This window comes from Chelon labrosus (genome assembly GCF_963514085.1).
Source record: "Chelon labrosus genome assembly, chromosome: 15".
NCBI lineage: Eukaryota > Metazoa > Chordata > Actinopteri > Mugiliformes > Mugilidae > Chelon > Chelon labrosus.
In genome coordinates, this window is record NC_140348.1 from 14,958,848 (window position 1) to 14,986,807 (window position 27,960).

The 27,960-nt window shown below is 43.4% G+C and overlaps 2 protein-coding genes across 6 annotated transcripts; one reads left to right on the forward strand and one right to left on the reverse strand.

Annotated features, from left to right (window-relative positions):
- The first annotated feature begins 913 nt into the window (after window positions 1–913).
- LOC311500388 (uncharacterized protein) lies at window positions 914–7,456 on the forward strand. 5 transcript variants are annotated; one of them, XM_084561762.1, is made up of 3 exons: window positions 914–1,219; window positions 1,328–1,362; window positions 3,849–7,456. In XM_084561762.1, the coding sequence occupies exon 3, from the start codon at window positions 3,970–3,972 to the stop codon at window positions 5,626–5,628; it is 1,659 nt and encodes a 552-aa protein (XP_084417888.1). In that variant the 5' UTR covers window positions 914–1,219; window positions 1,328–1,362; window positions 3,849–3,969; the 3' UTR covers window positions 5,629–7,456. The 5 variants fall into 5 exon arrangements, with proteins under 5 accessions (XP_084417888.1, XP_084417889.1, XP_084417887.1 ...); XM_084561763.1 differs by having other exon boundaries at window positions 1,331–1,362; XM_084561761.1 differs by lacking the exon at window positions 1,328–1,362.
- Window positions 7,457–8,294: 838 nt separating this feature from the next.
- Window positions 8,295–27,943, reverse strand: stox1 (storkhead box 1). Its single transcript, XM_084562052.1, has 4 exons — window positions 27,072–27,943; window positions 12,601–12,753; window positions 9,374–11,966; window positions 8,295–8,762 (listed from the first exon to the last, which is right to left on the reverse strand). The coding sequence occupies exons 1-4, from the start codon at window positions 27,400–27,402 to the stop codon at window positions 8,609–8,611; spliced, it is 3,231 nt and encodes a 1,076-aa protein (XP_084418178.1). The 5' UTR covers window positions 27,403–27,943; the 3' UTR covers window positions 8,295–8,608.
- Window positions 27,944–27,960: the final 17 nt, after the last annotated feature.

Genomic DNA, 27,960 nt, shown 5'->3' on the forward strand with positions numbered 1-27,960 from the left:
ATTCACCTTAAAGCTGTAATTGCTAAACCTATAAATGTTATTATTCATGATATGATTTGAACACTGTAGGAATCTACATTAGTAATCTTATATATATATAAAAAAAAACTAGCACCACTTTACATTTAAAATTCAGAGAATCAGACATAATGAATGCAGAGTGCATGTGTGTCCTTGAATGACCTTCCCAGCCCAGCAGAAGATCTAAAGAAAGATCTGGAGGGACATGTTAAACCTCAACCTCAACCTCAACCATAATCAGACTTTGAAAATCTGTGACAATTACCGCTGGATCTGTTTTGGTGGCTTGTTGTGACTTACTGTGGAAGTTTATTTTTCCATCATTTGTGTTCATCCTGCTCGAGTGAGTCGTATAAATAAACTGTTTTGTTAAGTAATTGTTTGCAGTGTGTCATTATTTGACTCATTGTTTGTGGCTGAAATGCTGTGGACTGAAAAGACTACAATGGAAATGTACTCACTTGCCAGGTCATTTGGGTACACTAGTGAATACAACAGTGTTGTAATATAACAGTCCTGCACAAAATTTGACTTTAATGAAGGCTATGGTATTCAGCGTGTGTTTAAAGCTATTGAGCGAGCTGCTGATTCAGCTGTGTTTTTATTTTGAGGTTGTAGTTTGTAGTATTATTGAATCGTTTCTTTTATTTTGACAATCCAATTTTAGTCAGTGGACAAGGCTAAGTAACAGAAACATTTTAGTTTAATTCGATATTCAACAGCACCACAAATATCCTCCAAAGTGATCATATAGTTTAATTACCACATTTTTGACGCTGTTTAAATATAAAAATTAACATTAAAACATCCATGAAAGGGGATTTCGTGCAGGAAGGAATTAGAATACGTTGGCTTTCACTTTTCAGTGTAATAAATAGGCAAGCGGCTTCAGCTTTATCTTCTGTCTGTGGTGCAGTGTCGGCTCCCAACCTGCAGGGGGCGATAGCGGTTTCCGTGCTGCATTGAAATGACAATGGTTGCTTTCGCTAAAGTGCGTCGGTCGTCCAACGTTGGCGCCAGATGAGCTGTGGCGCCAGCTACACACAGGCAGTGAGAGAGGAAGACACACACAGCAGTTTGACGAGGCTCACTACAGCTTGCAAAGCCCTTCTCAACCCGGAGTTTAAAGCATACAAACGATCATCTCTTTTTTTTTCTCCTCTCCCTTCAGCAATCAAAAAAGTAAAAGGACAGAAAGGTGGGTGTGTGTATGCGAGGTTTGATGCATTTACAACCGACGTGATCTTTTACTACTGGTGATTGATTGATTGATCGTTTAAAATTCATCTTACTCTATCATGAATAGTAGCAGCGGTGAGGCAGAGGGACGCCTGTGTTCAGGTGACTATGATCTTAGTTATTATTATAGTAGTGGTGTGGGTTTTCTATTTGGTGGCTCCAGTTCGGAACTTTGTGAAGGAAAAATACAGGCCTTAACTCGCACTGGTTGTGGCATTATGTTCTGTTGGAAAAGCAGCAAAGCACAGGAGCACACTAGTAAAATTGTGTTTTTCTGCCTTGAAATGCATCCGTGCTATTATTTTTTTTTAATCATGTTTGATGTAGAATCGGTTCATCCGTATTTCTTTTATCTAGTTTTGTCTTTGCATGCGAGACCAGTCTTAACATGGTCGGATGGGCGGTTTAGGGAAGCTTCCGCTCCAATGTTTTACTATCTACAGCCTCCTACTAAACTGGAGAGCTGGCTGTAGCTGTGCTAGCAAACTGGATTAGCTGGCTTGTTAGCTTGGCATCATGGCTATGTAGCCCGCACTGCTAATACAGTCTGGGCTGGATAGCTGCTAACATCAGCAAGGCCGCCATTGGAGTCGTGTGTGCGGTTCGTCGGGAGCTGCCGCAGTAAAGGAGGGCTTTATGTCTGTAGCCAACAGTCCCCGCGTCCTCTCAAACAGCATATAAATAACGTGCTTGCTCGTCTTTTTGTTCTGCTAGTGTGTTTAAAACAGCATCTGCCGTGGGATCTGTGTCTTGAGAGTGCTCCAGTGTAAGTAAAACGCGTCCTTTCCCGGGCTTTTCGCATAGCGATCGTCGCTTTCATGGTTAGCCATCTTTGTTCAAGCTAGCCAACTCCTGGTGGGGAATTACGGTGTGGCTCTTAGCTTGCTAACAAACTTGCCGTTAGCCTGCAACGCCGTTTTTTGTGTGACATCGTTGCTACACGTTAAAAGCGAAATTTGAGATTATAGCCACGGATTCGCATGCACACGGGGCTACGCTTTGTGATTACACGGTCACGGCTTCGGGTGTAGCTCTAATTCAATATGTTTTGAATGGCGGAAGCTAACGTGGCTCACGTTAGCTAGCGGCAGCCATCTTAGGCGAGAGCGTAATCTTGGCTAGCTGGAAGTGCTGGTGTGGCACAACAAGATGGCCTGTTAATACTCGCACAAGGAGAGTTTCCGCGTCGGTCGTTGTCTCAAATTGCGCCGAATTGTTTAATTCGACTATCGGTGTTATTGTAAGTATCTAAAAGGGTTTAAAACCCTCACTACGATTATTCTGGTGTTGGTTTTACCGTGAAGCTAGTTAGCGGGCTAAATCGTGAACACATTAGCGGCTAACACAATGCTGTTTTGTCGTTAACCAGTCCCCCACCGACCATAGCCAGCTAACTAGCGGCTATGAAGGCTATTTGTAGCTGTTATGGAGGGCTAGCAATCAACACTGGGATGTTTAATAACAAAACCTTGCGGCTGTGATGCCTCAACGCATTTTAATGCGTGTTTAATAATTATACGTCGAATTGCGCACATAAGCTAGTGGTGTAGGCCTGTCAGGGTTTGACTTGCGGATTAAGCCAGAATTGGGAGCTTGATTAGGACGCGTTTCGCTTTGATTTTATCAATCGTGTTAGCTAGTGAAGCTCCTCTTGTGCGCTAACTTAGCTAGCAAATTGATCATTTAGCTTTCTAAGTTGTATTGAAAACATTTTTGAGAGATTTGGTTTAGTTTTAAAGAGTTCATTTTATCACTCCAGGCCCACTTTATTTGGTGTGCATAATGAATACTTATGCACACAAAGCATAAGCAAACTGAGGTGTTGGATATAAAGAACATACGCCAGTGGGTGTGCAGAGTAACTTAAATCTAATCTAATATTAAGAGCTGCCTTTGTTTCACTAATCACCTGTTAAACTGATAAACTAATGACCAACCTTGTGCTTTTTGTAGTTGTTGGAGGTTATAGATTATTGTCCTGCTCCCAGGGACACTGTGGCTAACTTGAGTTGAACAGGCTTTCCTATTGGAATTAATATTTGCTCAGATGACAATTGACTATCGACACCATAAGATACTACATAGAAAAGTTAAAGATTAAAAAAAAAGCCTCACACATTAAACCTATTCAACAGAAAGCACGACTGCCTGGTTCAGTATAAATTATCCTCACTCGTCTTTAAATGTAGAACTGGAAGCATTTTAAATTGATCACATGAATGTGATGCACTAGGCTGAAATATTTATATATAGAAAGTGACGCAATACGATACTGTAGCCACGTTAAAATTGTTTTATTTGACTGTAGAAATGAGCAAATCTGGTTATGTGCTAAGGGGTAACGAATCATAATGCAAGATTGGGTACCCATCTATCGTATGCAGTGAAAATTTTTGACTCAAAAAAAAGGAGTGGTGAAAACAAAACTTGCCTTAGGTGTTCACATAAATAAATTTTATTAGATTTATAAGATGACAGGGCATGCACTTTCTTCATTAAGTGGCATCATCCCAGAACAATAATCTCAACAAATAAATGAAAATGAGTCAAGGTGCTGGGGGTAATTTCTTTCTCTTCTTCTTGTGCAGGTCTGCTTACCGACAAAAGCACCAGCGCGACGCCGCACAAAACAAAGCGAAGCACCCCCGATTCTTTCTTAAGTCCTCGTCCGGCCAGAAAACGGAGGTCGTGGGGCTGGAGTGTGTGCTCATGGCCGAGTCAGAGACTGAATGTGACACACCCGGCCTTGACACACTTGGGTCGGAGTGTGTCATAGCCCACAGCCATGTCGACCTTCACTATGGAGCAGAAACGGAGATCATGACAGAGGAAAAGCGTGGATTAGAGCTGGAGATCCATGGCACAGACTTAAAGATCCAGGGACTGGGAACGGACCTCGGAGCTGTAGCCTGCGTCGATGCAATTGTAGCCGAGACAGACCATGATTACATTAAGGTGGAACATGGCGAGATGCACTGTTTCACAGGAGCAGAAATCAAGACGACGGGGAACGAGGCTCTGCTGGGAGAGGTGCTGCTTAAGACAGAAAGTGAGCATGTGGTTAAAGTGGAGTCTGACCATGGTGGGGAGTTGACAGTGGAGTCTGAGAATGGTGTAATCATACATGAAGCTCATGGTCTGCAATGCAATGAGTGTGGGGAGATTTTTGGCAGCATAGCAGATCTTCACCAACACTTTGAGATCCACAAGGACCTCAATCCATACATCTGTGTTCACTGTGGAGAGAGTTTCGCTGTGGAAGCCAGCCTCAAGCAGCACATGAAAATTCACATGAAAGAAAAGCCCTATGTTCCCCCTGGAGTTGAGATCATGGGCAAAGATGTTATTGATGCCTTCAGCCTTAAGTCTCATCAGATGATTCATTTGCCAGACAAGCCCCACCGATGCTCGGAGTGCGGTAAGAGCTTTGCAGCAGCCATCACCCTTAGAGAACACATGAAGATGCATTCAGAGGACAAGCCCTACAAGTGCACTCAGTGTAGGAAGAGCTTTGTCCGCAGAAGGCATCTGAAAAAGCATCAGGAGGTACACGCACGGGAGAAGCCATATACCTGCGGCCAGTGTGGCAAAGGCTTTGCTACAACTTCCAACCTGAAGCAGCACCAGAAGACCCACGCCGCAGTTGTGCTCGGAGACAAACCCCACCGATGCGCACAGTGTGGAAAGTGTTTTGCGGCTGCTGCCACTCTGAGAGAACACCAGAGGATCCACTCGGGTGAAAAGCCGTACAAGTGCAACATGTGCAGGAAGAGTTTTGTCCGCAAACGCCATCTGAAGAAGCACCAGCAGGTCCACGCCGGCGGGAAGCCCTACACCTGCAGACATTGCAACAAGGGCTTCAATCACTCCTCTTCTCTCTCTCGCCACCACAAGACCCACCTGCAGAACCCAGTGTTTTCCCCACCACAGCCAGGGAAAACCTTGTCCTACGGCACTCCTCCAAAACAGAGGGTGCACCAGCAGGGAGACAAGCCCTACATGTGCCACCACTGCGATAAGGGCTTCAATCATTCCTCTTCCCTGTCGCGGCACCAAAGAGTCCACTCAGAGGGAAAGAGTTACACCTGTGGTCACTGTGGCAAACGATTCAATCACTCCTCCTCACTTGCTAGGCACCAGAGAGTCCACTTGGAGAACAAACAGCAACAGCAGCAGCAGCCGCCACCACCACAGCCGCAACCGCAGCAGTACACCACCATCCCCACAGGGAAGGGATTCCCTAACAACGCCTTCCCGAAACAACGCATCCTGTCTGTTGAAAAACCCTACAGGTGCTCCCAGTGCGGCAAAGGCTTTAACCATTCGTCGTCCCTCTCCAGACATCACAGGATCCATGTGGATCAGTGAGCACCCTCTCCTGCCCTCACATGGGATCCCACACAAGCGCACACATCTCTGCTCTCCCCTCGTTTCTGTTCTATCAGTGGTCCCTTCATCAATATCACCACACCACAGGAAACATGAGGCCAACTTCTATAGGAAAGCGGTCAGGACATTTACCATGTTGAAGCGGAGCAGCTGAGAAGGAATGGACAGTAACACACAAGTCTTCAAAAAGGAAATGGCTTGGCCTGAAGGACAGTGCAACCTATAATTCAGAGTTGAACCCGGGGCTCAGTTTAAAGAGGGTTTAACAATACATTGTGAAGGAGTCTATTCTTGTTTGTGATTGTACTTCACATGCTCCAGGACCTGTTTTGAACACTTTTAAAGGAAAAAAAAAAAAATGTGATTTGAAGATCTACATGCTAAAATTGTTACCTGGGGAGGGGTAAATATGCTATGCCCTCTGGTTAGTGTTTTTGATAGAAGAATTCAGTTAATGTACCTTCAGGTGGGCACAAGCGCTTTTCAGCTGCAACTTTATTCAACGCTACCAACACAATTGGTGAACAAAAACTTGTAGTTATTTTTCTTTTCACTCACAAGACCCATGTGAAGCAAATATTAAAAAAATAATCCAGTGTAAATAATTGATTTTCTTTTATATATATGTATAGGTGACTAGTGTGCTGTTCCAAAAGATTACATTTTTGATAGTAAGATCCACTTTGTCTCCACCTTTTTTTTTTTTTTTTTTTTTTTTTTTTTTTTTCCTTCGCCTTTTTGAATTTAATTTGTTTTAAGTGTTGGAGATGAAACATGTTGCAGGTGTACTCATGCAGTTTGAAATTGGGCTCGGTCACTCATGAGTTGTCTTGTAAATTTCTGAGGTTGTTTATTCTTTTGTATGTCTTGCGATGGTTTAGTGCTGCTGCATAGACTGTACAGAGAGCAATACTGGCTGACACCCTGGGGTTATTATGACATGCAATTTAGCCATAAAGAAGTGCATAACCGGAAATAAAAACCTACTTGGGTAGCATATTACAACAAGACCCGTGTCCTAATTATTTACTGAGCTGTCTCCTCCGTACTCAAACGTACACAAGATGCAACATCACACTATTGCTTTGGAGACTAATTACCTGTGTATAGAATATAGGTAACTAATTTTGATCTGCAAACAATTTGAACTAAAAAAGAGAAAAAAAGGTTGTGTATACTAAAACAAAAACTACATGAGGTAATCTCACTTTTACAAGATATTTCCGAAGTCTAATGGATTGCGTTCTATTTACTGTTATGTGTAAAATATCTTTTACAAACTGATGTATTTTTTTAGATATGGCTTGGGTTATATGAAAGGGAATGAGAGAGATACAGCTTTTATGAGAGTGAACATTTTTGGTGAGCAATATTTTCCTTTTTATTTGATAACAATTGTGCTTCAAACTGTAGCATAGGTTTCTTCCTTGTGTTAGATAGGTGCCTTATTGCATGCTATGTAGAAATGTATGCCGAGCTGTTAATTGAGAAAAAAAAAGTTAGGGTTTTCAGGAGTCTTTTGTTCATATTCATACTAACTTTACCCTACGTTTTAATTTGTCACTGATTCCTGTTGCTTTTTTCTTTTTTTGCTTTCGTGTATATTACCATGTGTTTACACTGTTACGACCATATTGTCTATTTTTTCTCCCCTTCATTTTATTTTATTTTTTTTTGTCAATGGCCTCATTGTAGAGAGAAAAATTGTAAAAGATCCATATAGACTTCTCTTAAGGGCGAATCCTGTAACACCTCTTCCCAATTTCTGAGTGGCACATATATGGATAAATAAAGGTTGTTGACTCTCTTGTGGTGTTCAGTCAATGAAGAAGCGGTCAGCCTCACAGATAAGCCTATACTTTTATTGGGATAATCTATATTTTACGAGTGCTGTATAATGGCAACAATAGATGTGATCTGTGGTCCATGCAGTTTCACAGATTATCCACATGGTGTCATCCTACCATTGACCAAAGCAGGGTGATGCCAGATGTGGAGCTGCTTCTAATCCTCCGGTGTTTTACAGCAGCTTTAATAGGACCCTTATCCTTCCTACAGCTGGAACATTTTAAACTTCACCAAAACCGAATCAGTCTGCAGGAGTAGGAGCAGCCCCGTTAAAAGTGTAATTTCATCTAGAGGAGGGAAAACTCTTGGGAATTGCCTGCGACCTGTGCAAAACCATCAACATAAGGTCTCCCACACGTTCGGTTTACATTCTTTCACAGCTGGAGGTCGACTTTAGTAGAGGCAGACGTTCAAGGCTGGCATCCACTGTCACTGTAACCTTCAGAAATAAAGAGGTTATCAGCCTTCCTGGTGCAGAGAGAAGCTCTGGTTTGTATCACTGATATTTACACTGGGCTGTTCTGCACACCGAGACACCTACCCATCTGGGAAAGCTTAGGTTTTTAATGAAATCTAGTGTTTGGTTTGAGTAATATCCACACATATATAATGAAGATAAATTTCCCGCTGGATAAAAAGTGGTCATGGCCACTAATAATAGAAAATCTAGACATTATTTACATAATTTATAAGGAGCAATACCAAGACAAGAAAAGGCACTTTGGTGACATACACTTTTATTTGCAGTAGCTGCTACATGACAAGAAAAAAAATTAAATGCTATCACTTATCTGTTATTGACATTTTAACTAATGTAGTAAAAGAAAACTACATAACCACATAAAAGGCAGTCGATACACCATGCACCATTTAACAGCACACGCCCAAGGTAATCTATAAATGGATAAATCATGACGTATTGACATATTTTGTATTTATTTACAAAAAGGAAAATATACACTGTACATCTGTACACAGGCCCCTGTTGTAATATGAGGAGGTAAGCAACCATTACTGGATATATTTGGGAGATTCAAGCACAGTTTTGGCCTTTTCATGCCATGAGTTGTGTGAAGAGATGTGGCATCTCCATCAGACAGCTTCAGGCCTGCTATACATTCATGACAGGAGTTAGCTGCAGCAGTGAGCTCTGTGGTCGGATGGCATTGCTCTTCGAATGTATTTTCTCCAGGTTTTGTAAGAAGCCTCTTCTCTTGAGACCTTCCAGTATGACGGTGTTGCTGGAGGCCAGGCTGACACGGGTCCTGCAGGGGGGGGCAAAACCAAAACACACCATTTGAATGACACGTTCGTTCGCTCCGTCTTCCTACCTGCACACCAGGGTGCACAGCGAGTTCAATGTCAGAGAAGAAGTCTTTTCTTCCTCTTTGATTATAACATGAGGGCTTAAGTGCTGCGCAGCAATTACGCATAATTATCAGAAATGACTCCCTGCTGTCCAAATACTGGATGCTATAATTGGCCACAAGGTGTTTGTTCAGCTTTATTGCAATTTACCTTAAAAGAAAAAAACACAACTTTGGAGTAAGGCCAACCACAGGCCTGAAACCTAAAGGTTAACTAACCACAGTACAGTGTTTATTTTCCCTCCAGATATGTGGGAGAAACAGTCTGGTGTGGGCCCACAGCAGGACAGATAAGACATTAGCTTGAAATGTGCAAACTAGTAAAAACACTGACCCTAAGAAGATGTGCATCTGGGCTATTGGGCATAAGGAGCTTTCATTTTTATCTGCGTAAAAGCTATCAGCTGTCAGCTCTCTTAGTAACTTCAGCAACAATGAGAAGACTCCCGTGGTCTCAGTGTGTGAAAATAGAATATCACAGTTTCTAACGTAGACGACTAGTCACTCACCGAGGAGAATCTATACCACTGTCTCCCGTGATGCTCTGGTTCTCTCCTATTTCCACCGTCTCCCCCATCTCTGCCCCTCTGCCTCCACTGGGCACGCTCAGAACTGCTCTGTGGGTCTGAGGAACACCCTTCTCCTCAAACTCTTCCTCCTGCACTTCCTCCGCCTCCACCGGCCAGTGAGCGGACTCGCCGTCACCCTCGTCGGCTGACTTCCGCACGGTCTCCGTGTCTGAGTCTATCTCACTAGTCTGGCAGTAGTCAAAGATGCTACCGTCTGCAACTTCACAGTCGAGGTTAGCCTCGTGCAGTCTCTCCCCTTGGATCAATGTGCCTCGTCTGGGGCTGGATTCACTTTGGGTGCTCTGATGGGGATGATGGAGTCTCCAGCTGGTCTCCCCTTTGATGGGGCTGAGGGAAGCTTCCCTCTGGGTTGCTGGGGGAATCATATCTTTGAAAGTGCTGCCCACTGAGTCTTGAACTAAGCCGACTTGTGTTTGGTGAAAGTTAGATTTGTAGTAGTGACCGTGGGATTCCTGATAGTGCGTAGATACTACACCTACACCTGTGCGGTAGTCATTTGCAGCATCAATAATCTCCTCCTCGTTCAGGCACAATGAGCTGCAGGCATCGTCATCCTCTTGCTCGGCTGCTCTCTGATAGAGCCTATAGTCGTCCTCTATGAAGCCATCAGTGTCTGTTATTAAAGGAGTGCTGTCAGGTGTCAGCTCCAGCCGTTCTCCCTGTCTCGTGGCCCTTTGCTCTCTATTACAAGTAGTGACGACTCTCTTTTCCTGTTGGTCCAGGGAGGCTGTGGTGTCAGAGAGGTCTTCAGATCTCTGGACATCATCTCTTTGAGCGTTGGCGAGTCTGAGGGAGTGTTTCCACTGTAAAGACGGCTTGTGCCAGGGCAGATTTGAGTTGTTTATGACAGGCTCATATGGATGAGTAGGGACAATGGGATTAGTATTGGAGTATTGCTGGATATTAGCAAGATTGTTATCTGTATTTTGAATGTGGTCTGGTACACCACTGTACTCATGTGCATCCTGAAAAGGCCCATTTCTGCCCTCTCTCTCCTTGCCGTTTGCCTCCCTCTGATGTCGGACCTTGTCATCTATCCGGAGTGTACTGCTCTGCGGATAGGCTGAGCTGTAGTCCAGTGGAAGCTCTCTGTTGGGCTTCACGTCAGGTTGGGGCAGATGATCGGCAGTCAAGTCCCTCTCTTGGGCACAGTCATACCTGTCCTCAGATGTGGGGAATTTCACTGCCTTCTCTCCATCTGCTGCCATCACTTTGGCTCGATGCGGGTCCCAGGACTTCGAGCGGTGACTCGTTCGTTCCTTTCTCCCGGGCCCCGGAGCTTTGCCCTCTTTCGCCTCTCGCCTTCTATGCTCTCGTGTTCCGGGAATTACGCTCTCGGCTTCTTTGATTGGATGAGTCTGGAAAGGGTTTTCAATGCGTTTCTTATAAAGAGATTTTCCCTCAACAGTTCCACCTTCTTCCACTTGATCTGGTTCATCAACAGGGATTTCCCCTCTGAGCCGAGTAGGGATCAAATCCTCCCCCTCTGGATAATTGTCAGCACATATGGGAGCCTTACTCTTAACCCTCTCCCTTTCCTTCTGCTTCTCCCTGGAAGAATGGGTCCTCCGCTTGCTGCGAGACGTCTTCTGTGCAGACCTTTTTCCTGCCGCTGCCTTAGATGAGTGATGATGCCTGGGTTTTGAAAACGCTAGTATCTCAGTAGACATTCCCTTGTCAACACCCTTATCGTCTTTATCGAGACCCTTGTCCAACACTCTTTCTATGCCCCTTTCCTTTCTCTCCTCCATCTTCTTCATTAGGACAGTGTGCCGTGTCAAGTTGTCCACAGTCAGTTCGGGGTTGATGCGTTTGATGATAGCATGCTCCAGGTCCCGGGGTAAGTTGTTCATGTCATCCTCGTCTCTGACGGGCCACTCTTCTGGAGGAAACTGGCCTGAAAATGATGCATACTCCTTCTTTGGCTTCTCCTTTTTACCTGCATTCCGGCGAAACAGACTGAGACCAAACTTCCTCCCCGGTTTGCTCTCTTTACGGCCAGTGGCGTTGGTAGTGGCTGTTGTTTTGCTGATTTCGCTCGCCTGACAATCTGCCGCTGTAGAGGTGGACTGATGCTGCACAGTCGGTTTGTGGTCCAACGGCCGGGGCCACTTTAAGCTCTTGCCTGTGCATTCACTTAAGGACACAGACACTGAATGCTGGTCTGGGACGGTGGAGGGAGGGACAGTGCCTGTTGCAGTAGTGGAGGCGATATTAGAGGAAATCTGGAGAGGGCCGAAACAGCTGCAAGACTTGCAATGGGCCACTGGGAGCGTTTGAGGGGTCTCAGCACAGATATCGTTGCTCAGCAGGTAAGTAACGGGAGGAGGCAAAGGAGGGTCATCTCCTGAACCGGACGCCCACCAGTTCTTTTCTCGGACCATGTTATTGGTGATGAAATAGGTCTGAGGCGTGACGATGAAGTAGCCCTCGCCTGTGTGGTAAATCTTGCGCTCCTTGATCAGAGTGCCTAGAGCATTGTAAAGGATGTCCTGGGTGGGGATGGTTATCCCTGAGACACAAAAAAAGGGAAATGGTGTTAAAGACAAAGAGAAAGAAAGGGATTTTAAAATGTTTGGGAAACATGCTTATTCCTTTCTTTTGGGGACTTAGTTAAGAAGACCACCACTCTCACCACATGTAAAGCTACTACCAGCAGCTATTTAGCTTGTCCTAGAACAAATACTAGAAACAGTTTTTCTTGCTCTCCATAATGAACACCTCTTACATCCCCAATAATACAATTTTTCTTGCTTGTTTGTTTAATTTGAGGAAAAAGAGGATTACTGTGTGTTGCAGAGAGTTCCATGGAAGTTACTACATTTGGCCAAGAAATAGCCTGGCCAATAAATGTCAGTTTTTAAACAAATTAAACAAATGAGATGCATTAAGTCAACTAATGAGGTTAAGAGGTGCTGGTAGGCGGATTTTATTGCTTAAACAGAGCCAGGACAGCTGTTTTCCAGCCATTTTTGCTAAACTAAGCCAACTTTCTGACAGCTATACCTTTAATATTTAACAGACAGATGTGAGAGTGTTATCAATCTTCTTTGACTTACTCTCTCACCAGAAAGCTATAAGCACATTTGCCAGAATGTCATGCTATTCCTTTAACAAGCAGCCTGAGGCAGTATTTTATGGATTACCTGGATGGGCTTTGCTCATTTGGTTGACAAGTGCTTCCTGGCTGACGGTGATTTGGGAGGAGTTCATGTCTGAGATGACCGAGCACAACACCTCAGCCAAGGGAATGAACTGGGACTGGGGAACTGGGGACATCTGCACCGGGGACAGGTCACCTGAAACACACATCAGCAGATGACAGGGTGAAACAGGTGGTAGATATAAACACACCTGGGTCAGAGAGGTCTCTTCCTGACTCGTGCTGCCAACAAAAACAACTCATAGTACTAGAGTTGACATTCCTATCCTAACCACCTTCTAAATCATGACCGAAGTGGTCTATTTATGTGAGTTATATGAACCATGCCTGACTGCTTTTGAAATTCCATCAGTGCTGGGACAGACCACAGAATTCCATTACTCCCACAGAAATGACCACAGGTCTGCCTGCTGGGCAGCTCAGATATCCTGCCCCCCATATCACACAGCACTACACGTCTAAGAGCTGCCCTTAGACAAACACGTTACTGAAAGTGAGAGAGACCAAGAAAAAGGACAGAGACAGTCTTGGAAACATTCGTCTCTGTAAAAACAGTATGAATGTCATTCTGTACACGTGTACCCCACAACACAATCCCACTGATCTACAGGACTCCGCCGGCTGACAGTCTTCCTCTGACACACAAACAAACTGTGGGAGCACATTAGACAGAAGCCGCAGAGTTTTTAAATCATAAAACTAAGCTGCTTTTTAAGCTCACCAGACATTTTAGAAACATTTCAGTTCAGTATCAAAAACAATCATGAGTTTCACACATGGGAGACCTAATTGAAGCAACATGCGGCGGTTAAGTTGCTTCAGGCAAACAGAATATTTTTGTGCGAAGAGTGTAGCGAAGAAAAATAATAGAAGAGGACTTCAAAACTGAATGCAGACTGGGACACAGAATAACTGATGACCTCACTGGGTGACATGAAAGTCTCTAATTTGGTCAATGTGTTCGAGAGACAAGAGGCAATTTATAGTACCAATATAACTGGAATTCCTGGAAGGAAAGAAGCTAAATTTTCAATAAAGATGTCTCTTCCGGCCATTAAAGATGCAAAATATTGAGTACTGATGCAGGAGCCTACACACGACGACTGTGTTTATGGACATTTTACTTTACGTAATTACTTTAGGTAATTAGTTTCAGGTCTAAGATATATGGGGTTTGTTGCTGGACGTAGAACGCTTGAGTACAAATATTTAAAAAAAACATGCGTGTAACCTTTAACAAAGGCCATCTAAAATAGTGACATACTAACAATACCGTCTGATTTCTGGACCAATTCTTCAAAAGAATATACTCATGTAAAGAGCACAAAGAGTGACATTTACTACTGAGATTCCACTGCTGATGAATGATTAGCATCTGGGCTGGGTTACCACAAACACAAACCCTCCTCCCGTGAACAGCCGAGACAAGGGCATGGACATAACCTTACGCACAGAGCTGGAAAATTGGTTTTAGTTAATCAGCTACACCACATTAATCAACGAGTGGGGGGAAAAAAATGGAAGAGATCCCAAAAATCCATCACAAAACGAGACCCGAGTATAAACGTGTGCAAAACTGCCACACACATACACGTGTAATTAAAATCAGATACATAACCAGCTGAAACCTTTTTCCCCGCACACACGATTTCAAATTTCCAGTTGTGCTGATGACAACGCTTGGTGTATAAATCTGTGAATTCAGACTTAAGCTTGACCATGTGGCGTGTGTGCAACTGCGAGTGATTCTCCCGTCAGCTTGAGGGCATTCAGCGAAAACGCTGCCAAGCTCACACTCGACGTAAACTAAACATTTACAGCCCTCACACTTGAACCACTCGTGTCAGAGGCGGGGAAAATAAACAACTAATCAAATACCTGCCAGTGTGAAGCATGACAGAACACACGCGCGTACTGACAGATCCGGGCAAGTCTAGGACGAGTTTGATAAGAAACATGTAATTACTTTTATATTTTTGGTTCTGCACATGTGCACCGTGACCTCAGATAGCGTTGCCATATTTGACTGATAAAAATCAGCCCAATCAGAGTTTAAAATATGCGCAAATGCCATGAATGTAGTCCAAATGCATTCATGCGTGTAGATATAAAATGTAAGTTTAAATATGAGAATAATTGAGATAAAGCTTCACATCTTCACAAAAGACCAGATAAGGATTAAAATAGTGGAAAAACGTCGACTTTAGCCTAAAACTGACAACTGTGATCAGACTAATTCAAAAAGAGAAGAACGCTCAATTTATTGGAATAATGATAGCTGGAAATGGTTCAAATGGAACAAAAAACTAATAAATGAAAAGTTGCCTCAAAGATGTTAATTTCTCAATAGAAAGTATTAATCACAACGCAACTGACTCTGCACTTCAGTTAACCTGTAAATATTCTTATCGTTACTATGGAATATGTCAAGTAAAGTCAGTACAAATTACGGCACAGACAGCCGAGTTAAGGCTGATAAGATTCCTTCTTTAAATGAAACATCTGCCTTCCCCCAGACGAGACGAGACGTTAATCTGACCGAGTGCATATCTCAATAGCTGTCTCCCTGGGCAGTGAATTAGTGCTGTCGACTTAACTCCCCATTGTTGTCAACTTCCTATAGGAATGCCTGGCAGGCTGTCCACATAGCAACCACTTAAAGCCACAGACAACAGTCAAAAGGTCAGCATGGATATAACAGGGTCAGAGGAGCGGAAGACAAATAATTTATCACAGGGAATCAATAAACTAATGCTTCTCTGTGCACGGAGGTAATTTTGTTAGACCGAGTGTTATCCTCTGACTGTGTCCTGGTTCGGAGCAGGATATCCTGTCAGACACATGATCTGTCCTCTAAAAAACACGACTAGGTCCGAGCAACAACATGTTTCCCTCATGTCATTCAGTTAAATCTGTTTGGACGGGATGTAACAATGTAGGTGTGAGACAGGACAAAAAGAAAAAAAATACACCTGTAGCAGTTTATTTGTGGGAAAAACTTGGGTGTAATGCAAGGATTAGTGTTTATTGAGTCTAACATTAGCAGGCGTGACCGTCTGAGAGGTTCACTGTTGTTACCATCTTCTCTCCAGGGGGAAACGGACCTCTGTGTTCCTGTAATCCAAGACCGGGCCACCGACATTACACCCTTTGTCATACACAGCATGAATACCCAGCTGGGCGCCATGGCAACCGAACCCTGTGCCACAAGGGCGAGGGAGGGAAAAGGCAGGAGACGAGACTTGTGTTGAGGCAAGTTAGAGGGAGTGGCAGTTCAACACAGCCCAATAAAGAGGCACTTGAATAGCACAGGTTAGTTCCACTCAAGCAATGTGCAATGACTTCTGAAATGCGAGCACGTCCTACCCAAACTCTTTAAAAAAAAAAGAAAAAAGAACTGTATATAATATTGAGTTTCATTATGGCAAGTGTCATATTCAGTGTTTTATTGCTCCAGGGAATAAAAGTCATGATATCACCACATCTGCTGCACAGATTTCTTCATGCATAGCCCTAATAATATGGAAGTATAACAATAAAGTAAAGCAATGACCTAAATCTTATTATTTTAGTAGTGTTCACCACAGCACTAATATACAGTGAGAAGCCCATGCTTTGCTTCACACCCGGTTGCAGAGCTAAAAACACACATTTCTTCCCATGTCATAAAGTTTCCATGTGAGAATATACTGCTGCCAGGGGGATAAAATGAAAAAAATGTCTGAGGCTGAGTGTTCACATTGCGGAGATGACTGACAGAGACCTTCTCTCCTCTATCTCCTCTGAGATGTTGTTGCCTGCTGACACTGATCAATGCCACATGTATTCACATGGCTGTGTTGTCAGCAAGCCTCAGAGCCGCATGAGTCCCATTTCATACATGATTTCATTACCTTCAGTCTCCTGGAAGAAAACACTGACACACCAATAACACCATACAGTATACTAACCATCCGCTGCACTACTGAAGATCCTTACTATACACCGATCAAGCATAACATTATGACCACCTTCCTAATATTGTGTAGGTCTCCCTTGTGCCTCCAAAACAGCTGTGACTCATCAGAGAATGGACATGGGCCTTCTGAGGGTGTCCTGTGGTGTCTGGCACCAGAATGTTGTTAGTGGGGGGCCTTTGGGTCCTATGGGTTGAGGGGAGGGGCCTCTGTGGATCAGGCTTGTTCCAGTGCATCCAACAGATACTTCATCAGTTCGGGATCTAGTGAAATTGGAGGTGAGGTCAACACCTTGTGCCGTTTTTCATGTTTTTTTTTATTTGTTCCTAAACCGTTTGTGTGTGTGTCTGTGTCAGGCTGCATCCTGCTGGGGATGGCTGCTGCCACCAAGGATTGTCATTGCTTTGGGGTGGGGGTGCCTGGTCTGATCTGGGTGGGTGGTACATGCCTGAGTAACATCCACATGAATGCCAGGTCCAAAAGTTTCCCAGCAGAACATTGTATTGCAACAAGATGGTTAATGTTATTTATTTCTCCTGTCAGTGGTCATAATGTTGTGCCTGATCGGTGACTCTCTTGCAATCTCTTAATGATTTTTCCTGTTTTTTTTAAGACCTGCAGTTTCACAAAGACCAGAACTGTTTTTATGACTTAATTGGATAGGACATAATGTTACACTAACATTAGGCATTTAAAGGCCAGACGTACCCGTTAACCTTTATGACACTCACCTCGCCTTCATGTTCAAACATGTTGTATATGTTGTTCTGTATACAATAAATGAGACGAGGCTTAGCTTTGATCACAAACATGCCCTCAGACGAGCGACCACACACATATTCAGGGACGCTTGTATATCATTTTACATTTCAACCATTTGGCTGGCATTCCTAACATTTTATTTGCAAACAAGTTCTGCACAAGAGCAATAATCCATAATCACTACCAGCACTCGATAAAAGAAAACATGTGATACAAAAAAAATAGGTTTTAATTTGCGTAAAGTACAGCAAATTTCCTGTAAGTTTTACCACATTGCACATTCATTTAAATCGTTGTCTGTTATGCTGCATGCTTATTAGCCTCACTGTTTGGGGGGTGGGTGCTCTAGAGATGGGAAAGTTTATTAGATCAGCACTTTGGACTACACGGGAATATCTCAACTGCAATTAGACGTGAGATAAAAACCTACAGATTTCAGGGCGATCCTCAAGCATCACCTGATATTTTAAACTTTCAGTAAAATTTCTAGCATGTTACCATTGTTAGCTCAGTGCTCTGCCTCACAGCAATTGGCTGTAAACCTGAGTGCACAAACCAATCACCCTAAAGTGATAGAGAGGCGATATGGGAGTGACCCGGTTGCTCTGATTCCAACACTTATAGACTCTCACCATCTATAGATTTATACACACCAGAAACCAAACCAATAAAAAAAAAAAAAAAAAGCTGCACAACTCGCGTCTGAATAGAGTTCTTGGCCGTTCCACTTCGTGCAATTGCAGGTAAAATCTGACCAAAATATCACCCCACTCACGCCCCCCTCGAGAAACCCATACTCACAGACACACACCATCTTATCTCATCCTGCTATCGTCTAATCTTCCGGGCTCCAGTAAGCAAACAGGCTAATCTTCTCTCTCCCTCATTAAGGACACACTGCATGGCATTCAACATGAACTTGAGGCCTGCCCAAACTGCAAAGTCCCTCCCCGTCTCCCTTCGGCTGAGACCTTGCGAAGGACACGCTTCAGTGAATCTGCAGGCTGTACATGCGCCATTTAAGTGTCTGGTGAGACAATGTCAAACATTCATACAGTCAGATTTAGTGTAATGGGAAGAGATGCCAGCTGTAATTTATACTGTAAGTGGCTCCCGTGACCCCGCCCTCCCCTTCCTATATGTGTGTGTCTCACTTTTTAAAGGCGCTTTATGTTTACGTGTCTTCCACTCCCATAGAACAGACCAGTGTGGGCGTTGCAGTTAAATGGCCCAATAAACTGAGTGAAAAGATCCCTTCACAGAGCAATCACAGCCCAACTGTCTCAGGAACAAAACCATACCCAGTGTAACAACACTGCGCTCTCCTGTCCTTAAACTTACCCTGAAACACTAACATTAAATTAAAATGTTTGCAAGGAGCATCTGCACATGACTTTGTGTAGTCAATTAAAAATACGTCAATAAGCAATAAAACGCAGAAACAGAGCATCTGGTCTTTTTCACGGCTTTATTGACTGATTCCCAACAATAAAACCAGCATTTCAGCCTTAGCCATTGTGGGTAAATATTTAATCTGGCTCACTGATGGTTCAGCATCTCAGAGTGCAGGTGTTAAATATTAAGTGAGGCGCTGAGGTGGGAGTAAAATTTTACTGTGCACTCTTTGCGATCAGTGCTTTGGATAATTTGTTTGCTGGTATCTTAACATGTGAATTTGGACCAGTCGTCGCTGACTTTTGAATGCTGCGTCCAAAAGTAAAGAGCCAAGGAGCTGATAGAGACAAAAAGCCACAACACCAAGACTAAAGACCATTCATGAGCTAAAACTGCGGGCAGTGACGAGAAACACAGGCTGGGTTTGTGTTGACCCACATCGCCATAGAAACCTTTGCTGTGGCAATGACCTGCCACATGCAATACAAAGCCAAAGAAAAAGAAGAAACAGCCCCAGAAGTGTAGCATGGGTATCTATAAACCAGCTATAGCCTTGAGACTAGCTCTGCCAAAAGAGCCCTTTGACATTTAATGTATGTTGGCAAGAAAGCATAAACAGACTGTGACTAAGCTTCTCAGAGTTTAAACCATCCACGCTCACATAGTTGGTCACTACAGACCTTGGCTGCAAAACCCAGCAGCTGTAATGCCATTAAATAATGTTTTTACCATCTGATTCATTGTAAGAACAATTAGAAATGTGATCTAATCGTCTTTAAATGACCTGGCACTGAATATGAAACAGGAAACACACCTAACCAGGTGTTGAACAGACGATCCCTAATGATGTGAAGGTAGACGAGACAGTATTTCATAGCAAAGACGTCCTCTATGTAACATGATGGTTATGCCAGGAGACATATTCAAAAACACAAATGAACCTACAGTTTATGTCCCCATCTTTTAACTCCTTAGGTCATACCTCTTCAGACTTAGTGGACCACACCCGAACATATCTGGTTCTCGTCTTCTTTCATGAACATGAACATTATCCCAGAGTCTGCCAGAGCCATTTTGTGCTCCAAGGTACTTTTGTTCTTTAATGATCATGATTATTTTTTAACATTTCCACTGGAATCCCTGCCATGTATAGAAACTAGTCTTTGAAAAGTTCACATCAGCTTGATTCCAGCCCAGCTCTAATGTGGTTAAGGCTAAACCATTCATCTAAATAGAGGATGCTCCACTGAAAAAATACTCTGGAGATTACTGATAAACTTTAAGGAAGACTTTAAAGAATAAATATTTAAAAATAAGTGTGGTTAAAATGTTTTAATTCAGATTAAATTTGTATTAGAAACTGGCCTGAAAAGCTCAAGTTTGATTATGGTAACATGAACTTATCAGGTGATTTGTTGCTCCCGATATCCTGGCTGAACTCTTTCTTCACCTCTTTCAAAACTGATTAAACAATTACTAGTTATGGCTGTCGGCAATCAAAGCATAAAACGTAGAAGCCTCGATTTACTACAGCCGTAATAGAGCCAAATACCCTACTGACTCTAAACTTATCTGAATTAGAACCTGCACGATATCAAGATCAACAGCATTCCCAACAGGCACTTCTGTTCAAAGACTTCACTGTAAAATGTGATAGATGGAGAAGAATAAATAAACTTACATTAGATCACTTTTTAACTGCTTTGAATTATGAGGTGGCTTAAAAAAAGGGATTATTAATATGACAGATTTAGTAAATGACTGACATCTTTTTCATGTAAGTCAAGAAGAAATCTGGCCACGTCTTTGCACAGATGTTCTGCCGAACCATCTGACTGGCTTACCTTCAAAGTAAATTCACTTCCTCAATGACGAATGCTAAATCATAAAAGAAATTTATAACTCCTGCTGAACCAATGGTAATAAAACCAGGAAGCAAAATGGCAGTTCATTAAATAATACTATCTAATGTTTTTATTTATAGCAGCACTGAAAGACGCAGATGTCTGCAAATGTTCTCCCACTGGAAATAAAAAACAGGAAATCCCTTTGTTTTTCCAAAAGGTAGCCCCTCGGCACGTCTCCAAAATATCTTCGTCCAGTAAAATTCCTACAGTCATGAGTACTGTGAGTGACAAAAAAACAACAACATGAAGCTAATCTGTTTGTTGATCCTTCACTAGCAGCTGATTCAGTCAATGATTCATCGATGTTGGTTTCACAACTTCATTCCTGACTTCTAACAGTGTCCTCTCTATAGTGTTTTTTTCATGTGTCACAAATGGTGTTCCCCAAGGTTCAACCTTAGGCCCGTCTCGCTTTAAACACTTGTACAGAACAGTTCTGTGCATCTTTTTGACCTTTGAACTCTTTCAGAGACGATGAAACTACGACATTTTACTTTTGTATTAGCCACAGAGTTCAAAAAAGTTACTGGAATCTAGTTCCTCTAGTTCTGTCTTAATGAAGGATCATGCATTTTTATCTCTGTCCGCCCATGTGTCATCTCCCCACAGACACCCTACTAGCAAAAGATATATATACTGTATACACAATCGAACACAGTTTCCAGCAGATCCACACCCATTAATCAGGAATGATAGCAGTTGATGGTTACAGATTAAACCCATTTCCTCCTGTGTAACTGAGCTCAAGGTGAAGCAGATTCCCTGTGTTTATTATCCCAGTATTTAGTGCAGAGCTCCTGCCAGTCTCTGCGACGTCGTGATCCATCCCTTTTTAATGCCATACAGCTGGTCAGCACACGTCTGTGCCGTGGTTCTTGAAAGTATCTTTCACTCTTGAAACACAAAACCTTGCTATCACAGAATCACTGCATTTATCACCACTAAATGAAGCACGGAAAACACCCTGTCAGGAATCTGAAGAGTAATAGTAATACCAAATTTAATGCAATTCAGTCTGATTTCTGTGTCAACCCATTTGTCCGACCAGAGAGTGAATTACGAAGTCTCATGAGGGAAACACAAGAGGCCGCTGACATGGTGTATAAGCTGGGGGATGAAGAGGAAACTCCTCAACTGTTATTGTTGGCAACGGTCTACTCCACCGCTACGGGTGAGCCCAGTGTTTGGGTCGATACAGAGGCTGATACGCCTGATTCACACTGGGGGTGAGCTTCCTGCTCAATGGGAAAGGATGTGTCTAACAAATGATGTGCAGAGAGGCTTGCACGCACACACGCACAGTCTGGGGTCACATCCAAGAATAAAGGTCAGGGCTTTGTCATATCTGAACCGTGGGTTAAGACGTTTTTTTTTTTAAAAAAAGCTCAGGAAATGGGGAAAAAAAAGAGACTGATAAATGCAGAGACTCAATCCTGGCACTGAAACAGTAAAAGATAATAAGGACGCTTGTATAAGACTGCAGCCTAATTATCTTATACCAACAATGCAATCTGAAAAGTGTCCTAAAGCTGCACATGAATCACTGAGGCTACTTTCCTTTCCATAAGTAAAGCCTTTCATGGTACAATTCAATGCATCTCCACTCAAGCGTATATTTATAGAAATAAATGAATTCAGGTTCTTTAATCTACCAAACCAACGCTGAAGTCAGACACAAGGACCGCCACACGAGCCGATAAGTATATAGTTTCCTTTAAATAACATTCCCCCTCTGTTTTTTGTGAGAACACAATCACGGACATGATACAGAGCTTGAAAAAACAACACCACATATTTTGAGTAAAAGCGAAATGTCAGGGGAGCAGAAGCGTAATTTTTCCTATTGTTTGAGGGCAGCTCAGATAATCTCACACAAATGGTCGCCTATGACGCCCCCCCCCCCCCCCCTTCGCATTTTCTTTAACCAGAAATAACTTAAAGACAAAAACTTTCACAAATCACAAGCGTATGTCCCCCATAAAGACGCGTGCATGTTGCTGTACTGCAGGAGACTTAAACTGCTGTCAGGAGCTGTGTGGAGCTTAAAACATGAAGTTTTAAGGATGAAAACAGGACTGAAATATGCTTTAGCGAGCAAGTAATAATACATTTTAAATTTAAATCACTAGCTGCAAGTAATAAAACGCGGCTGAGGTAGTCAGCTACAAGTGAACAGCTAAAACTGCAAAATGCATTGAATAAACAGTAGCAGTAGTAGCAGCTTGGATGCAAACGTGAGCAAAGAAACCTTGTAAACATAAAACCAGTGAACGAAGAACACCTGGGTACTGTATTGATGTATGTTTCCCTGTTTGCCTTCTAAAAACCCTCTGAAGCTAAATGACCTCGAGGTGGCTTGTTAGCGAGGAGGTTGTAACCTTTGACCCGTGCTGCTTAGTTAGGACAGGGTGGGCCATTTAAACCCGGTAGGGCCCGGCAAGGGGGTGTCACGGTTAATAAGCTAACATCTGGAAGAGTTATGACCATTAGTGGAGCGCTTTGAGACTTTGACTAAATACCCTCATGAAAGGAGACACCCCCTGTGTGAAAATACAACACTTTCAAGTGAAGAGTAAAGAGCAGAAAAGCGGCTCGCTGCGCTGCGAGCTCAGGAAATGATCTCAAGAGTAAATGAAGCATTTCAGGAATGCCTCACCACCTCATGGTATGGCGAGCTAAATGAAACATACCATTTAAAAAAGAAGTGCAGCGTGCAGCCATGCCCCGATGCTCCAGAGATGAAGGCGTACAGTTTGCTGGAGAAGTGTTTTCCATGGCGAAAGTGAGAAGTCTCATTCAGGTCCATGTTCAAAGAGGACAAGGACAGTTTACAGGGGTTGGTTGTAGGAAGGATACAGGACACCTCATTACACATCAGTGGCGGACTACATATAAATGTTTCAGCTCGTAGCTGCGCGCTCATCCTGTTGCAGAGACAATGATGACACTCAATAATGCACAACCAGCTAACGGTCATTATGAAGCCTCTGGTTTCAGTGGAAGAGCATGGGTGGTTCTTCTGTAAGCATTTGAGGTAATTCTGAGGCTTTTTATTTGCGGCCATGTTGTTTTCATGTACAAAAAGAATTTAAAATCAGATAAAGGAATTCAGTTTCTGGCAGAGCGTTAGATGAGATAGACTTTCTGTCCACTGAAAAAAGAAGGAAGAGCGAGGAGGAGCTAGCCTGAGCTTGGTAAAGTGGAAAAATATGCATACAAGCGCTTAGAAATTTTAATTGAAATTTGTTTGTTTATGCTGGACAGAGTTATCTGGACCTGCTTTAAGTCTTTATTCAACTCTAAGCTAAACATATTCGACCTCTAGGTCCATACACAAAGGCATGACAGAAGTAATAAATCTTATCATCTAACTCTCACCTAGTAAGAGAATAAAACAAACCAAAAAACTCTCCCATTCATTTTGGACGACACACTGATTACTGCAAGTCAACCATGCTGCCATGGTGAAACAAAACTGAAATAAAGTTGGCCTCTTTGAAAGAACAGGATTAGTCGACTGTCATGTGGATTAATTGATTCTGTTGGTGTTTTAAGTCTGTATATGGAGTTAAATGAGGTGATTGGGCAAAGACAGACCAAGCTCAAAGTTGGCTAGCGTCGGGTCGTAGGTCATCATCCGTGGCTCTGGTATTGGTGATGTGTCCTGCACCATTGGCACAAATCAGACCCCTATTAACGGCAAAACAACAAAGTTTAAAGAGTAGACTCTAAGCTAATAGTAGCTCTCCTTGTTTCCCATTTTGAATAATGAATCCAGACTACTGCCACCTGGTGTCCAGAGTCAATTCACACAGGGGCTGAACGTGCATGCCAGCTGGCCGTTGGCTGTAGTTCTTGAGGTGTGTTCAAGTGCAACTTTTTGGCCTAGACACAGACGACGTGACGCGACATCACAGTTGGTCCTCGTTGCTGGAAGTTCTTTGATGTTGGTTTGGTGCATCTGTACTTATATAATGTATGGTTTCTATGAGCAAACAGCAGCACTTCCTGTAGGACGTCCTGTTTAAAAGTAAATAAACTCAAACATGGTTTACTGTAAAACCAAATCTACATCTGATTATCAACAGTAACTAAATGAAGGAACAACTTCAGAGTAAAAGAAGAAGAATGAGAAATATCCAGTTGACATTCAGGAGTTGAAGCGCAGGGGTCAACCCCAGTATCATTGGGGGCCCATTCCCACAATGATAACATCGAAGCCTGTTCATATTAACTTCTCAGTCTGTCTGTTTACGTCGGCCTAACCTCACCACAATCCCCTTCTTCCATCAGCCGCCTCCTGCTCACCCCCGGCCCCGCATATCTCCGCGGCTGACGGGCCCACAAGACCGATCTGTCTTCAGACTGTTAGCACCGATTCCCAGTCTTGAGGAGTTAGCACAAATGAACGTAAGTGGAGGAGTCTGTTTGCTCGGACACTTTGTTATGACATCTACGGATCGCTCTTCAGTTATTAAACACTGTTAACTTACTTTAGCCACATCTGGTTAGTTTCAGCTAATATTAAATTAGCCCTTTAACTCTCCCTTAAAAAAACTGCTCACGGCAGCAAACCAACCTTGCTCTGACCTGCGAAAGGAAATAGGTCTGTTTGAAATTCACTATAGCCCATAACTCATAACATTTCTGTTTTCTAGATGACACTTTTATATCAGGACAATGTCAAGGCCTTAAGTCCTCACGCCTGATATCAATCCTGGAGTCTGACTTGCTCAGTCCCACGCTGGCCATGAAACGGAGGGACATTAATCCTGGAAGCAGAATAGCGGCTGCGGCCGGCAGCCAGTGGTTCAGTGATTCACTGCTGACCTGTTCTCAGCGAGAAGGCAGTAAACCAGGCTCTGACAGCCTGCCAGAGCTGATTTCCATACAAATTGCTGCCGTGAGAGGTGAAGGATTTGTTAAGGAGGAGAAGGAGGTGACATGTCCACACATAGACGTGTTTGCTTACAAGTTTCTGGCGTGAAGCTCAAGCACAAGGAGTCTGTTGCGACACTGAAGGCCGTCATGCGTCCGGCTGTGAGCTCATACTTGTCTGTGTACACCTTTGGGTAGACGGCGTGCATAATAATAAGCTCCGCATCACCTTTGGCCCATATGCTGTATGTTTGTGTACCGAGTTGGGAGCTCAGGGCCAGAAACTGTCTCACAGCAGGACGGTGTGTCAGCCTCCACCTCCCCCTCCTCTGTCACTCCACGCCCTCCTGGGGTCTCCCTCTGTGTGGTCTCTTCCTCTCCTCCACATTCCTCCATTTACTCGTCTGTGCGCTGCTCAATCTGGCGGAGCTGACGGACTCATACAAAGTCAGCAGGTAGACGGCGGCACGGCACACATCCAGACAAAACAAACTACTGGAAAGACATTAAAACAGGGGCACGGCTGCTGCACCAAATGGCAACTCGGAGCCCAAAGTATGTGTCGCTGGGATATTGTTTGAACAACAACAACAACCTGCCACTTCGAGATTTGGAAAAAGAAAAACACATCTTAAACTCCTGCAGCCTGTAGTTTCTGGATTTAATTGTGTACTTTATAACCCCACACATGTATTTTCAACAAAGCGCGGCTTTAAAGTATGGGGAAAAAAATGTGAATAATCCCTCGTGTATCTTAAGAATACTGTCATTAGGTCTGAAGCCCACACAAGGTTGTCATTTTCCCCGGCAGCCGGTGCAAGTCATACATTTACATCCTATGAGATCATGATATAGGCTGCCATTTCATCCCTATTGTTCCTGCACAGCTCCACATGTGCTGCTTTAAAACACAGCCGGAGAAGGGGAGCAATTAACAGTAATTACGTGGAGCTTTGTTAACAATCATAGGCAAACATATCAGTGTGTAGACAACAAAGGGAGGCTGATTGGTGGAGCAGTCCTCACAAACATCAAGCCATCTAAACAGACTCGGCAACACAAATGTGGTCTCTTCACAGATTATGCCAGGCTGTGCACATGGAAAATCCTGCCAGTCGTTTAGGTATGTGAAAAGATATCACTTTCTCAGACTTTTTCTCTTTCAAAGCCCCTGATTTGAGCAGAAAGATACTGAAATGCAACTACTATTTATTACTTAAGCAATCCGATTAAACTAAACTCCAATGTCCAATTGAAATCCCAAGGAGAAGGAAGAGGGGTGCTAAAGTCTTTAAAGTTTTATGGCTTTCACACACTTCTCTCAGTGTTGTTAACAAATGTTGACTCCACTACAGTGTCCCATAAAAGAAAAAAACAACACCTTGTGCTGTTACATGGCTGTAGTAGCTGTTCACTGCTGTCACCAAATCTAATTTGAATTGCAAACATCACGCTGAACACTGCTATATTCAGCTTGAGATGCATTTAGAAAGCTGCTTCACGTTGGTTTCTAATATCACTGGTGACAGTTCATTGATGAAATGAAAGTTACCTACCGACAGCCTTGATGATGAATCCCTTTGGAGACCTCAGAGCCCTGCGCATCCACGCTTCTCTCACCACCTCCAGGTTGTTTGCGTTCCCTTGAATGAAAAGCACCATGTTCTCCATCCATCCCTGAAAGTACACCTCGGCTATGGCCTTGACGAGCCTCTTATTCCAGAAACTGCGCAAGTTCTGCGCTTTGAAGTCCGTAAAAATCTCCTGACCACTTGTAGTATTGGCGTTGAATTTCCCTCCGCCGGCGCGTAAACTCTCCTCATCCGGGCCGAAGACCACGGCGAGCGACGCCGCGGAGAGTTGGACGAGCCGCTGCTGCTGAGACATTTCTTACGCCTTTTATCGGCTCCAAGGGGGAATTGTCATGCTAGTAATGAAAAATCACTTGCTAAAAGACAAGTCTCCCATCTAAATCTCCAAATAGACGCAGGGGTTTGCCACGCATTCCTCCAGTGCGCGTCTCAATCGTGCAGTGAGTGAGCCAGAGGCGCAGACGACTGGTTTCTCTCGGCTTCCAGGGAAACGAGTGACGGTGGCAGAGAGGAGGAGGAGGAGGGCTCATCAGTCTGCTGCTGCTGCTGCCGGGACACAGGTGGACCTCCCACCACACTCTTCACAGGTGTGTGTGTTTTGTCAATGAAAGTGAATCAGATTTTGACAGGATGCTCAGAAGGTTCAAAGATGAACATACCTACTCTCTGTTTTTTCTTGCAATCCTTTAAAGAGATCAAACATGAACGTCTGCTATACTGAACATGAATTTATGAAGGTGGTGCTTTGCTCAGGGGCACATTTGAACACATTTGTTCACATGTCATCAAACAAAATGTGAGGTTTCCATAAAAATATTCAAATCAAATATTGGAATAAATATAAAGCTGTTGT

Bases quoted from the DNA above. Each gene is read 5' to 3' on its own strand.
- stox1 (XM_084562052.1), bottom strand. From the start codon at position 27,402: ATGTCTCAGCAGCAGCGGCTCGTCCAACTCTCCGCGGCGTCGCTCGCC. The intron at 11,967-12,600 runs GTAATCCATAAA...TTTGTGTCTCAG, and splicing joins AATGAGCAAAGCCCATCCAG to GGATAACCATCCCCACCCAG. The intron at 8,763-9,373 runs GTGAGTGACTAG...CCCCCCCTGCAG, and splicing joins AGTGGTATAGATTCTCCTCG to GACCCGTGTCAGCCTGGCCT.
- LOC311500388 (XM_084561762.1), top strand. From the start codon at position 3,970: ATGGCCGAGTCAGAGACTGAATGTGACACACCCGGCCTTGACACACTT.